General features: G+C 41.6%; 1 protein-coding gene across 2 annotated transcripts in view; it reads right to left on the reverse strand.

Annotated features, from left to right (window-relative positions):
- LOC142200851 (uncharacterized) overlaps positions 1 to 12,897 on the reverse strand; it is a 46,286-nt gene that overhangs the window by 14,408 nt on the left and 18,981 nt on the right. The window contains exons 5-8 of one of the 2 annotated variants that reach the window (XM_075271498.1): positions 10,276 to 10,443; positions 7,865 to 7,966; positions 1,992 to 2,102; positions 980 to 1,093 (exon numbers count right to left, since the gene is read on the reverse strand). In XM_075271498.1, the coding sequence (XP_075127599.1) occupies positions 980 to 1,093; positions 1,992 to 2,102; positions 7,865 to 7,966; positions 10,276 to 10,443 (495 nt within the window). The remainder of the gene's footprint in view (positions 1 to 979; positions 1,094 to 1,991; positions 2,103 to 7,864; positions 7,967 to 10,275; positions 10,444 to 12,897) is intronic. The other variant, XM_075271505.1, reaches the window with a different exon arrangement.

Genomic DNA, 12,897 nt, shown 5'->3' on the forward strand with positions numbered 1-12,897 from the left:
CTTTCAATTCCAAATCTTCAGGATGCTCGCTCTATCTATCTATCTATCTATCTATCTATCTCTCTCTCTCTCTCTCTCTCTCTCATATCTATCTATCTATCTATCTATCTATCTATCTATCTATCTATCTATCTATCTATCTATCTATATATCTCCTATCTATCTAATATCTATCTATCTATTTATCTATCTATCTCCTATCTATCTATCTATCTATCTATCTATCAATCAGCAAATTACTTAGTGTCAATGCAGTTTCTCAATGGTGTGGAAAGGAAACTACCTATCTAGAAAAGTCTACAAAGTGATTGCATGTAGACAAGTGATCTTTTCAGCTCAGTAGTGAAAGTCATATAAGAAAGGGAGAAAAATGTTAAAAGGAGACTACAGAATCAGTGAAAAGTTTCTTGTTCTTAAAGCTAAGGAGGGTATTAAAAATGTAAAGGAGATGCTTTCTCCTGCATCCTGGAATGCTTTAAGAGGGAGGCAACACAAACAGTGAAATATTCCTGTTTTGCATGGTACGGTTATGTTACAGGCAACAATTTATAGTGAAGGAAATAGACTTTCTCTTGGAGCTTGTGACCATTTATGTACAGTAAATTACAAATTTGTTCTGAATGCCAGAATATTTTGGCAACGTGAAGGGGCGCATCATCCTAGACGCAACTGAGTATGGGTTTATAGTAAAAATAAAACCTAGAGATGAACATGGAGATTAACCCCATTAATAGTCCTGTAATGTAGCCTCTGGTACTCAGGCAAAAACACCTAAAAGATATTTTTGCTGTATGCATCTACAAAAATGATCTACTGCATACACAGATCTGTATGTGTACTACATATACATCTATTGTGTTTAGTAGTTGTACACTAGATAGCCTAGCTGGACTGAGGGATTGTAGCATACAAGCTAGCTAGTCATTTGAAGGAGAGGATTTTGAAGGGCAAGAATATAGACTAAAGTCTCCAGTCTTACCATGATTAATGTCGAAAGTAAAGAATTGATGTATATTTCCTATCATGGGGCCATACATAGGAGAAACGCGTTTTGTAAGCACAACCAGCGCAGTTCTGAAGCTGCAGTTTTTTTCTGATGGGAAAAATGAATGCACAGTTAACAGTCTGGCTAACCTGCAAATGTTATCTGACCAATATTCTGTATGCTGCAATTCAGAAAATGTACAGCACTGCGGAATATGTTGGCACTATATATACAATGGGAATTAAAATATATCATAATTATTCTAGATGAGATTATTCTCTGTAATCAGAGTGTCTCTCTTCGTGTCTTTTACTTCTTCCAAATATTAACTTACCTTGAACTGTGACCTGGACCCCAGGCAAATAACAGGATGATGTAAAGTAAATGGGACTAAGCTTCAGTATTGTGATCTCTATGCTTAGGTTTCAGCATAAGGCTCGGTTCACATCAGTGTTCAGGCCATTCCGTTCCCCTATCCTCATGAAATATGCGGAGAGTCCTACAAGCCGCACTTTTCTCTCTGCATTTTTCGTGCGGAAACTGAATGCAAATTACACGGACCTCATTATAGTCTATGGGGTCTGCGGATTTCCTTAAGTAACTGCTTTAATACGGTTAGGTTTCCGTTTGGGAGTCCCCAAGCGGACTTCCTGAATGGAAACCCAAATGCAGTTGTGAACTTGGCCTTATATTGTGGTCACTATGCTAGCTAGAATATTGCGCCCTTTGTTTTCAAGATGCTGTAGACAGTGGATTGCCTCCCTGTCTTCTTGTGTGGTGGGTGCACTGAAGCGTCTCTCATATGTACAGAACCAATCCAAGTAGAAAATTGCTGAAAGGATACCCAGTGAAACAACAACATGGCTGCTGGCCCAGATCTGGGAAGATGGCTATTTAAAAAAGTTTGCAAGTAGACAAAATGACACTGAAGCTTCTATTGTTTAACACGGTTTTAACATATGCAACATGTCCAATAAAATCTCTCAATATAGGCTCTGGTGCTTACCTTGCCTTGCTAAAGTTGCAGCTTCTGAGTGAGGAATACTAGTGACGTCAGTTCCATTAACAGCCATTACTATATCTCCGACCTGAAGTCCGGCTTCTTCTGCTGCACCATCTATTATATACAATGATTGGAATGAAGACGCAGATGGTAAATGGAGCAAATAATAATAGCCTTACAATGTCTACATAGATATAAAAGCCTGTCAGAATATGTCTGGGTGTATTTCAGGCTTCATTCAGCAGCATCCTACACAGTAAATCCATACATTTTCTATAGAATACATTGAGCTGTTAAAGGTTCTGTCAACAAACACAGTACAATAATAGTTATTATATAGGTTATATTTTATAGCCGCACTTTGATTTCACACCATGAGACTAAACCACAATTGTAACGGTATTATAGAACAGCTGGGGTTCCAGCTGACCATAGACATGAAGTTTTTCTTGTAAGATCCAGTTGGAGGAGACAACAGTCTATGGTGACCAGTAGGGTTGAGCTGATTTTGAGATTTCAGGATCGTTTTTAAAATCCAATTTCCGATCATTTTCCATTCGAACCTGATCCCAATCCCAATTCTGTTCCCAATGCAAGTCAATGGGATTTTTTTAATAATTGAAGATCGGATTTTAAAAACGATCCTATTCACTACACAGCATGGAAACTAAAAATTGAACGCTTTAATTATTAGACTCCACGCTGTGTAGTGATTAAAAAAAAAAATCCTCTGGTTGCTTTTTCTCCACCTGGTGTCCACTTACCTGCACAGAAGCGCCACCGCTGGTCCAGTCCCTGCTGTTCTACCTCCTGTTCTCGCTCCTGTTCTCATCTCGCTGCCCCCGCCTCCCAGGTTAGTGTTACAGAACTAGGAAGAAGGCGAGGCTTGTGGCTTAGGAGAGTGTGGGCGGGTACAGGGCGGGGAGATGTGAGTGCTCCCGCCCACACTCTCCTAAGCCACAAGCCTGCCTTCTTCCTAGGTCAGTAACACTAACCTGGGAGGCGGGGACAGCGAGGCGAGAAGAGGAGCAAGAACAGGGGGACCGGACCAGCAGCAGCGCTTCTGTACAGGTAAGTGTTATGCTTGGTTCACATATGCCGATTTGTTCCATCCGTAAGAGTCCCCCTACGGATGGAATACAAGCGCAAATGCAAGCGCTGTGTAGTTCAAGCACACAGACACCATTATAGTCTAGGGGCCTGTGCGCTTGAACTGCACAGTGCTTGCATTTGCGCTTGTGTTCCGTCCGTAGGGGTCCTCATGCGGACTCTTATGGACGGAACACATCAGCATACAGTGTGAACCAAGCCTTAATCTACTAGAGATGATAGCTAGTCTCCCATTAGAATGAATGGACGCAGCCGCCGCGCAGAGGGTTAAGCGGCCGATGCCGACACAGGCTGTGTGTCGGCTGCATCCATTCATTCCTATGAGACCTAGCTAACATTTTTAGCATTGTGGGAAATAACCTCCGACCTCAAACCCGCCTAAAAAGATCAGGATCGGAATTCCATTCGCGATCGTGAAATTTACTTGATCGACAATTGGAATCCGATCTTTTCCGATCCTGATCACTCAACCCTAGTGACCAGCAAACTGCCTGCTAACATCTGCTTGTGGGAAAACAGGGATGACCCTATTGTTTCAACTGAGACACATACTTCTGCTTTATCCATAGAAGTTACATGCCCATATAGCAGACCCATTTATGATATAGTCAGAGTGTTGTTCATCCTATCCAATACCTTTGGCCATCATATTGTAACAAAATGTCCTTTAAGTTTTGGGTGTTTGTACCATGCCATTATCCAAAAATGTCCTACTGATACTTGAGATATCAAGGCACCATGCCTAAACTGGATGTCTTATAGCCATTACAGCTAAGGAGCAACTATGCCTCTCAACTATGGTCACTGACTAAAAGGACTGTTCCAACAAATGGCATGTCAATTTCGTATTATATGATATCCACTAGAGATGAGCGAACAGTGTTCTATCGAACACATGTTCGATCGGATATCAGGGTGTTCGCCATGTTCGAATCGAATCGAACACCGCGTGGTAAAGTGCGCCAAAATTCGATTCCCCTCCCACCTTCCCTGGCGCCTTTTTTGCACCAATAACAGCGCAGGGGAGGTGGGACAGGAACTACGACACCGGGGGCATTGAAAAAAATTGGAAAAAGTCATTGGCTGCCGAAATCAGGTGACCTCCATTTTAGACGAATAGTGGATTTCAAATCCGGGTCATATGAGAATGTGAACTTTGTGACTATGAGACAGGGATAGCTGTACAGGCAGGGATAGCTAGGGATAACCTTTATTTAGGGGGGAATGTTATTAAAAATAACTTTTTGGGGCTCTATCGGGTGTGTAATTATGATTTTTGTGAAATAAACTTTTTCCCATAGGGATGCATTGGCCAGCGCTGATTGGCCGAATTCCGTACTCTGGCCAATCAGCGCTGGCCAATGCATTCTATTAGCTTGATGAAGCAGAGTGTGCACAAGGGTTCAAGCGCACCCTCGGCTCTGATGTAGCAGAGCCGAGGCTGCACAAGGGTTCAAGCGCACCCTCGGCTCTGATGTAGGAGAGCCGAGGGTGCACTTGAACCCTTGTGCACCCTCGGCTCTGCTACATCAGAGCCGAGGGTGCGCTTGAACCCTTGTGCACACTCTGCTTCATCAAGCTAATAGAATGCATTGGCCAGCGCTGATTGGCCAGAGTACGGAATTCGACCAATCAGCGCTGGCTCTGCTGGAGGAGGCGGAGTCTAAGGTCGGACCTGAATGGAGACTGGTGTGGAGCGATCTTAGACTCCGCCTCCTCCAGCAGAGCCAGCGCTGATTGGCCGAATTCCGTACTCTGGCCAATCAGCGCTGGCCAATGCATTCTATTAGCGTGAACTGAGTTTGCACAGGGGTTCTAGTGCACCCTCGGCTCTGCTACATCAGATTGCTACATCTTATGTAGCAGTGCCGAGTGTGCATCAGATGTGTAGTTGAGCAAAACTGACTCAGCACTGCTAAGTCTCTGCATTCGCATAGGAATGCATTGGCCAGCCTTCGGCCAATCAGCGCTGGCTCTGCCGGAGGAGGCGGAGTCTAATGTCGGACCTGAATGGAGACTGGTGTGGAGCGATCTTAGACTCCGCCTCCTCCAGCAGAGCCAGCGCTGATTGGTCGAGTTCCGTACTCTGGCCAATCAGCACTGGCCAATGCATTTCTATGGGGAAAAGTTAGCTTGCGAAAATCGCAAACTGACAGGGATTTCCATGAAATAAAGTGACTTTTATGCCCCCAGACATGCTTCCCCTGCTGTCCCAGTGTCATTCCAGGGTGTTGGTATCATTTCCTGGGGTGTCATAGTGGACTTGGTGACCCTCCAGACACGAATTTGGGTTTCCCCCTTAACGAGTTTATGTTCCCCATAGACTATAATGGGGTTCGAAACCCATTCGAACACTCGAACAGTGAGCGGCTGTTCGAATCGAATTTCGAACCTCGAACATTTTAGTGTTCGCTCATCTCTAATATCCACTGATACCCCACCTCTGAGAATCTCACATACCCGGAGAATACAGCCCCATAAACCTCATTATGCTGTTGGACCCCTCTCTCTTTCCATTGTACAGGACACAATTCTCCCAATACATTTATTTTCACCAAAATGTTATTTTTCTATGTGTTTAGCACGATCATTATAGAATCATACATCAAACTGAGACTTGGAACAGCTGTGCTGAACTGTAGGATGATCCTAACCTGTTCTTTGCTCCTTTGTTGCACACAATGGGGTGTTATATCAAGGAAAATGTGCCCATACTATATGCAACATGTATCAAGTATTTTAGACAATTTTTAGACACTTCTACTTGTACAAAAAGGTGTGACAAAGTGGGAAAGGGACATGGCATACCTTGCATCACTGTGTGCCAAATATGCATCAAAACCTTTTAAGCCAACTAATAAGACAATCTAGTAATATTCTCGATTCATATATAGCAGGGGTAGGGAACGTACGGCTCTCCAGCTGTTGCAAAACTACAACTCCCAGCATGCATACTGGCTCTGCTGTTCTAGGAACTCCCATGGAAGTGAATGGAGCATGCTGGGAGTTGTAGTTTCACAGCAGCTGGAGAGCCAAAGGTTCCCTACCCCTGATATATAGCATCAGGAACTTTGATACATATGGCACAGTATAGAACTGCCTATTCTAAATTAGCATTGTCTCAAACCTAGACAATATTAGTAAATCTGCCCCAATGTTTCCATCCAGGAAGCATTGTGTGCATCAGAGGAGCCAGAGGAGTGCAGTGCTCTGGAAGAGAGTAGATAACTACACAATAAAGGTATAAGTTGTTTAACTCCTTCATGCAGAGGTGTTTGGAGAAGGCTCAGGAGCTGGACCCTATTCATACATGGTGGATGCCAGTTATATAATGCAGCCAACACCTGCTGTTAACAGTTGTGATCAGTGCTGACACTGATCGCAGCTGTTAACACTTTAGATGCCACTGTTAAACACAACCATCGCATCTAAAGTGCACAGGCACCATGGGGCACTATCAACCTTTCCTGATCACCGCCCTCCAGAACATCCAGGTTGGTGATTGGTTGCCATGACAGCCAGGAGCCTATTGAAGGCTCTCAGGCTTTTGATTACATTAGTTCTATTATACGCTGTCATACGCAGTGTGTATTAGAAGTAGCGTATTTCAATTTATACCACAATACATTAGTATTGCAGTGTATAGTGTGAACGATCAGGTCCTTAGGGGGTCAGAAAATAAAATAAAAATATATTTTTTTTTATGTATACAAAAACACAAATGTTTAAATCACCCCTCCCCCCTTTCCCTAGATTACATATAAAAATAAATAAATAAATAAATGTAAGCATAAACAATTTGGGTAACCCCATGATACAAAATGCCCAAACTATTAAAATATAAAATTTGTATCCCATACAGCGAACATCGTAGCGGGGAAAAAAATCTAAATGGCCAAATGGCTGTTTTTTCAACACTTTGTCTCCTATTAAAATGGAATAAAAACTGACCAGACCATTAGACCTACCCGAAAAATGGGATCAATAAAAACCCCATCTAGTCTCACATAACAAGATGCCTTATCCAGCTCCTTACAAATAAATATATAAAAAAAGTTACAGGTGTCACAATATGGTGACAATTTTTTTTTTTCTGTTTTGCAATTTTTTTTTACATTGCTTAAAAGGTATAAAAACATTACAAATACTCTATAAATTTGGTATTGCCATGATAAGTAGCACATTTTTTTTTTTTTTTTTTACCACATAGTGAATGTCGTAAAAATGAAAACCATAAGAAATTGTCACAAATGCTTTTTTTTTTCCATTTCCGATCCATTCTGCATTTTTTTCCCCATTTCCAATCCATTCTGCATTTTTTTTCCAGCTTCTCGTGACATTGCACAGGTTATTGAATGGCGCCATTACAAAGTACAATTTAAATAATAAAAATAATAAGTCATCGTGTGACTCTGTGAACTGAGAAATGGAAAAAACTATGGCTCTTGGAATGGTAAGAGCGAAAATTGGCTGCGGCATGAAGGGGTTAAGAACATCACACTATATACAGGTTCATTTTCATGTAGGGTACCTGTCTTCCTATTAACTGGCATGTTTCACTAACAAAAAAAACCTTCCGGCATAAACTGAATGGGAATGTTATTTCTATGTAGAGATTTCGGCGGGGTTCTTTTAAGACTTGGTTTGCCCAGACACTGAGGAATATAAAATAACAGCGAGATCCATCCACGACTCTAATTATAACATACACATACATCTTGGTCATAGACTAAGCTACTTCTTTTGACAATAAATAATGTACTTACTTGTATCAACTTCAGTAACCAGAATAGGCTTTGAAAATTGGATCCGAAATCCCCATGGGTAGTCTCCTGTACCTTTTGCAATTCTCACAGTGCGCTCACGAACTGTTCAAAAGGGAAAGCATATTCAGAGTTTATTCATCTGCTGCCACAACTGGGAAAAGAAGCCAATTTGAATTCCAAGTATATTTTCCTTACTTATACAGGTCAGTTGTCAAGGAATAGAAAATTATATTAATTAAAATAATGGATTACAAGATTACAAACTGGTAAGGTCAAAAGGATGACAATGTGAGGAAAAATAGAACAACAGGGATCTTCAACATATCTGCTTAGGTATAATACTGACACAAGTATAGACTTAGAAATGCAAATTATTATTTGTATTATACCTTAGAAAAGGCAACCTCACATAGTGACATCTTCAACCAAAACTCCAATTAAGGGCTACCGCACATGCTAGATTATGTGACTGTAAGTAGTCCTCTGGGAGCCAAAGAAGCAACCACACCAACCTCGCTTCTGTTCAGGACTATCAATTTACAATGAGTCTTGCTGGGTCAGGATAGGTTTAAAGCAGGGGTCCTCAAACTGCGGCCCGGCAAGCACTTCTGTCTGGCCCCGCCGACAACGCCGGCAGGCGTGCATTTATAATGAAGCTCATGGGGAGCTCGGGCCAGGCCATGGAGCACACTTCACTTTACCTGTTGGAGGGCAAAGGAGGGATTTAAAGAACACCAAAAAGAGAATCCCTGCGTCATGTTGTGCCCCTCAGACCCTGCACCTGGTACAACAAAGTGCTTGGAGTGTTCCTTCAATGTCTAGGTCCCATTCTCCAACAGAAAGTAGAATTTAAAACAGAATATAAATTCTTGCGCAAGGTTACATAATATTCTTTTATATAATAAATTAAAGGATGTCCTTTTATAATGTTTCTTTTTTTTTTCCCCTATCAGTATGTCTTTTTGCCCTTGGTGGGATTTGAACACCAGGATTCTAGCGCTGCAAGGCTGCAGTGCTAACCACTGAACCACAATGTGGCCCCCCTTTTATGATGTTTCTGACAGAAGTTTTGTCCCTGCAAGATAATTAGATTGAAGATTTGGTTAAGCACATCTTTAGATATGCACTTAAAGGGGTTGTCCCATCACAAGAATCCTATCTATACTGCTAGTTTATGTGGATATAAGACTTTTCCTAAATGCATTGCTTTATCAAAACGGCTTTGTTTGGTCGCTATCTTAATTTATTCACTTCATTGTTTACACTCTGTTTCTATGGCCTTTGGGATTATCTGCTCATTTGTCAAGTGATGTAGCTGCCTGCTCTCAGGTGGGAGGGAGGGGCTGGGAGCAGCTCTGAGCTGTTTGAGAAGCTCCGCTACTTAAATGACACAGATAGGGGAGGTGAGAGCTCCGGGATTTCTGAGCTCTTATCACTTGGTTTAATTGAATTTGGCTGATAAGGGCTGAGATAGGGAGTCTGTTACCTCTGTATGTAATGCAAACTGACTCAAATCCAGCTCTGCTACATCAGCTTCACACTGTGGTAATTAATTTACAACCAATCCCGTGCAAGTGAAACCCCGCCCACCTATGTGCTGAGTAAAGCAGGAAGTGAAGAGAGCACAGTCTGCAGGTTAGTGAACAAGCGTCATGGGAATACCCCTTTAATATCAGAATCACCAAAAAGGAGAAATTCTTAATATGTCACATGCAACAATGCAATAATGTAAGGTGCCCTAAGGGTCCATTCACACGGAGGAAAATGGTGAAGAATTTGGTGTGGAATTTCAGCACTGAAAAAAAGCCTCCTATTGACTTCAATATGTTCCTTTTTCTGCTAGAAGAACCAAGGAAGGAGAAGGAACCAAGTCAATAGGAGACTTTTTTTTTCAGCACTGAAAATCCGCACCAAATTCCTCACCATTTTCCTCCATGTGAATGGACCCTAAGTGTCCTTGGCTATCTGAAGTATGTGCTCCACTACCCCCCCTGTGGTGGGATGCAGGTTGAGCGCTAGAGCAGTCAGAGAGATAGTCTAGAGCTAGCGCAGAGAGGAGAGGTTGTAAAGAAACTTACAGTAGAGAACAAACATATGTTTAAAGAAGTTTCCAGGTCTCCTATTTTGTACTGTTTACAGTTTGGCAGGGCCAAAGCCTATGACATACTCCCTATAAATCTATGGGCATTACAGAAAACCATATCTTCCATTTACATCTATACACTTTCATAGAGGCTGCGAAGAATTGGCTAAGCATACATGTACTGTGCACATCATTGTCAGGAATGGTGGAGGTTCTAAAGAATGGTAAAAGTGGTCCGACCCCAACAAATTAGACTTTAATGGCATAGCCAGGTTCTTTGTAGTACTTACATAACAGACAGCTCCTTAACAATTCTGTACATACTTACTTGCTACTGATCTAGGTCTTTTGCTGAGACATCGTGGACTATTGTCTGGGCTGCAGTCATCACCTCGAAAAATCCATGAGGCTGAGTGAAAACTCTCCGTGTATAATCCTTTATCTTTACTTTCAGAGCGTGCAGCAAGATCTACTGAGCGGGTTTCTTCTGAATTTCCTGAAAAACATGTCGATAACAGCGCTCAGTAAATTGTCATTTTAAATGAAATACCCAAAAAGGAATGACAAAGTATGGTCGTGAATTTGTAACGTAAATAAAAAGAAATAATAAAAAAATACTTAAGGGAAATCTGTTACAAGAACCCAGTATATCAACTCAGACCAACAGATAGGTTAAGATCACACAGTGTTTCCCCCTTGTGAATCGGTGCCTTTGTTCATGACATATTACTCTTTCATTACTCAATGAGGGAGTTGTCATCTCTCCAAAGAGGTAAGCGACCACTCGGACCACCAAGATGGAGCACAAGCAGTGGGGGGCGGTGTAAAAGGCATGATGCGAGGGGTGCTCGGAGGCCTTGGGGAACGCCCAGGGTGCTCTGTGAGGATCATTACCATAAGAAAAGAAAGTGGCTGGGAGAAGAAAAGAAGGAAAGGTAGGAGTAGAACAGCCTTTTTAAAGGTTATTCCAGTGTGTTTAGGTAAAAATTACAGATGAGCGAACAGTAAAATGTTCGAGGTTCGATATTCGTTTCGAGTAGCCCCTCAATATTCGACTACTCGAATCGAATATCGAACCCTATTATAGTCTATGGAGGGAAAATGCTCGTTTCAGGGGTAGGCAACGTTTGATCAAATTATACTTACCAAGTCCACGATGGAGGGTCGGGCTGGATCCTCCGAGAAGTCTTCTCCGTGCAGCGTCCCCGCGGCATCTTCCGGCTCGTCATTCACTCTGCCAGGCATCGGGCCTGGGCAGAGCCGACTGCGCATGCCCGCACTACAAGCGGACATGCGCAGTCGGCTCTGCCCAGACCCGATGCCTGGCAGAGTGAATGAAGAGCCGGAAGACGCCGCGGGGAAGCTGCACGGAGAAGACTTCTAAAGGTAGGAGAAGAACCAGCATTGATTGGCCGACTGTATAGCATTCGGCCAATCAATGCTGGTTCTGCATCAAACTTTTACATTCGAACAGCGAGTGGTACTCGATCGAGTACGAGTATTTCGAATACCGTAGTATTTGATCGAATACCTACTCGATCGAGTACTACTCGCTCATCTCTAGTAAAAATGACTTTTGGCGATGATAGACTCCCTTTAAGTATTGACACTATAATGCTAACTGAATTTTCAGGGGTTTCTAGGACTTACTAATTGATGACCTGTCCTTTGTTTAGGTCATCAATTAAAGATCAGCAGTAGTCTGAGCAGCTTTAAAGAGGCTGCAGCATTGGAGTGAGCACTTCAGCCTCTTCAGTGCCTGCCAAGTACAACACTGTACACTTATGCTGGGATCAGTATCGCAGCTCATCCCATTCACTTGACTTCACATAGCCTGTTATGTGGAAACAGAGAGGTCATCAAATAAAAAGTACCGTAAAAACCCCTTTAAGACATGGTACTTGTTCATTTCTATTAACATTAACAAATATATGTCTAGGTGAGATAAAAAAAGATGTAAAAATAAATCTGAACATGTCACATTCATGTCTTATTATAAAAATATATACATGATATGAGTATAGAGATGTAATATTCTGACATTTATACAATGCCAAAATGCAAAAATAATTACAATAACATGTAAGTAAATGATCCAATATTGAGAGTATAGTATATGGTATATAATATAGAGTATAGTATATAAGTGTATTGTATATAGTATAACCATAACATCTTATACCTACAATAATATTATCTGAAGCTATGTATAGTATGGACAAAATAAAACACTGAAATAAAACGTAACTTATAAAATACTCATACAGCAAGCTTTCCAAGGTCATTATCACATGTATAATAAAAGATATCAGCCGCATAATACACAATGAAACATTAGCACGTTATAATCATTAGGGTAGTAATTATAATAGTACAGTAAATGAATATCATTGCTTCCAGAGAAAGCAGCAATACTAACACTACCATGACAATTCCTAAATATCAGGATCTTAAGCCCAGCGATTAGCAGAACAACATGTCCTCCCACGGAACATATCAGTCCATTAAAGTGTCTAGGATAAACACACATGCATTTACCTTTGTGGTCATTCTGCAAAGTATAATTCTCCATTGAACATAATGACAGCGCTATGCCAAGGCCACATGCAGAGGAGCGGTACTTAGAAAACACGAGTACATGTATTTTTATCTGCTTGTACTTATTTGAACAGAGTTCATTATTTGTCGTGATGAATCATGGAGAGATCTAGTTAACAACACAATGCTAAAACAGATGGTTATATAAGCTGCAAAGTAGTGTGAAGCAGCTAAGGCATTAGTAATAATATGTGTCACATATACCCCTGTGAAGCTGTAATTTTCAGCAATTAGTTACAGCACGCTAGACGCAGACTTTGGCTATTTATGTCTTACTGATGTGCGCAAGGGAGAAATCATGAGAAATAAGGCAGTGGACAGAAGCTATCATGCCCCAAATGGATCAATAAAT

Source organism: Leptodactylus fuscus, chromosome 1, assembly GCF_031893055.1.
Source record: "Leptodactylus fuscus isolate aLepFus1 chromosome 1, aLepFus1.hap2, whole genome shotgun sequence".
NCBI lineage: Eukaryota > Metazoa > Chordata > Amphibia > Anura > Leptodactylidae > Leptodactylus > Leptodactylus fuscus.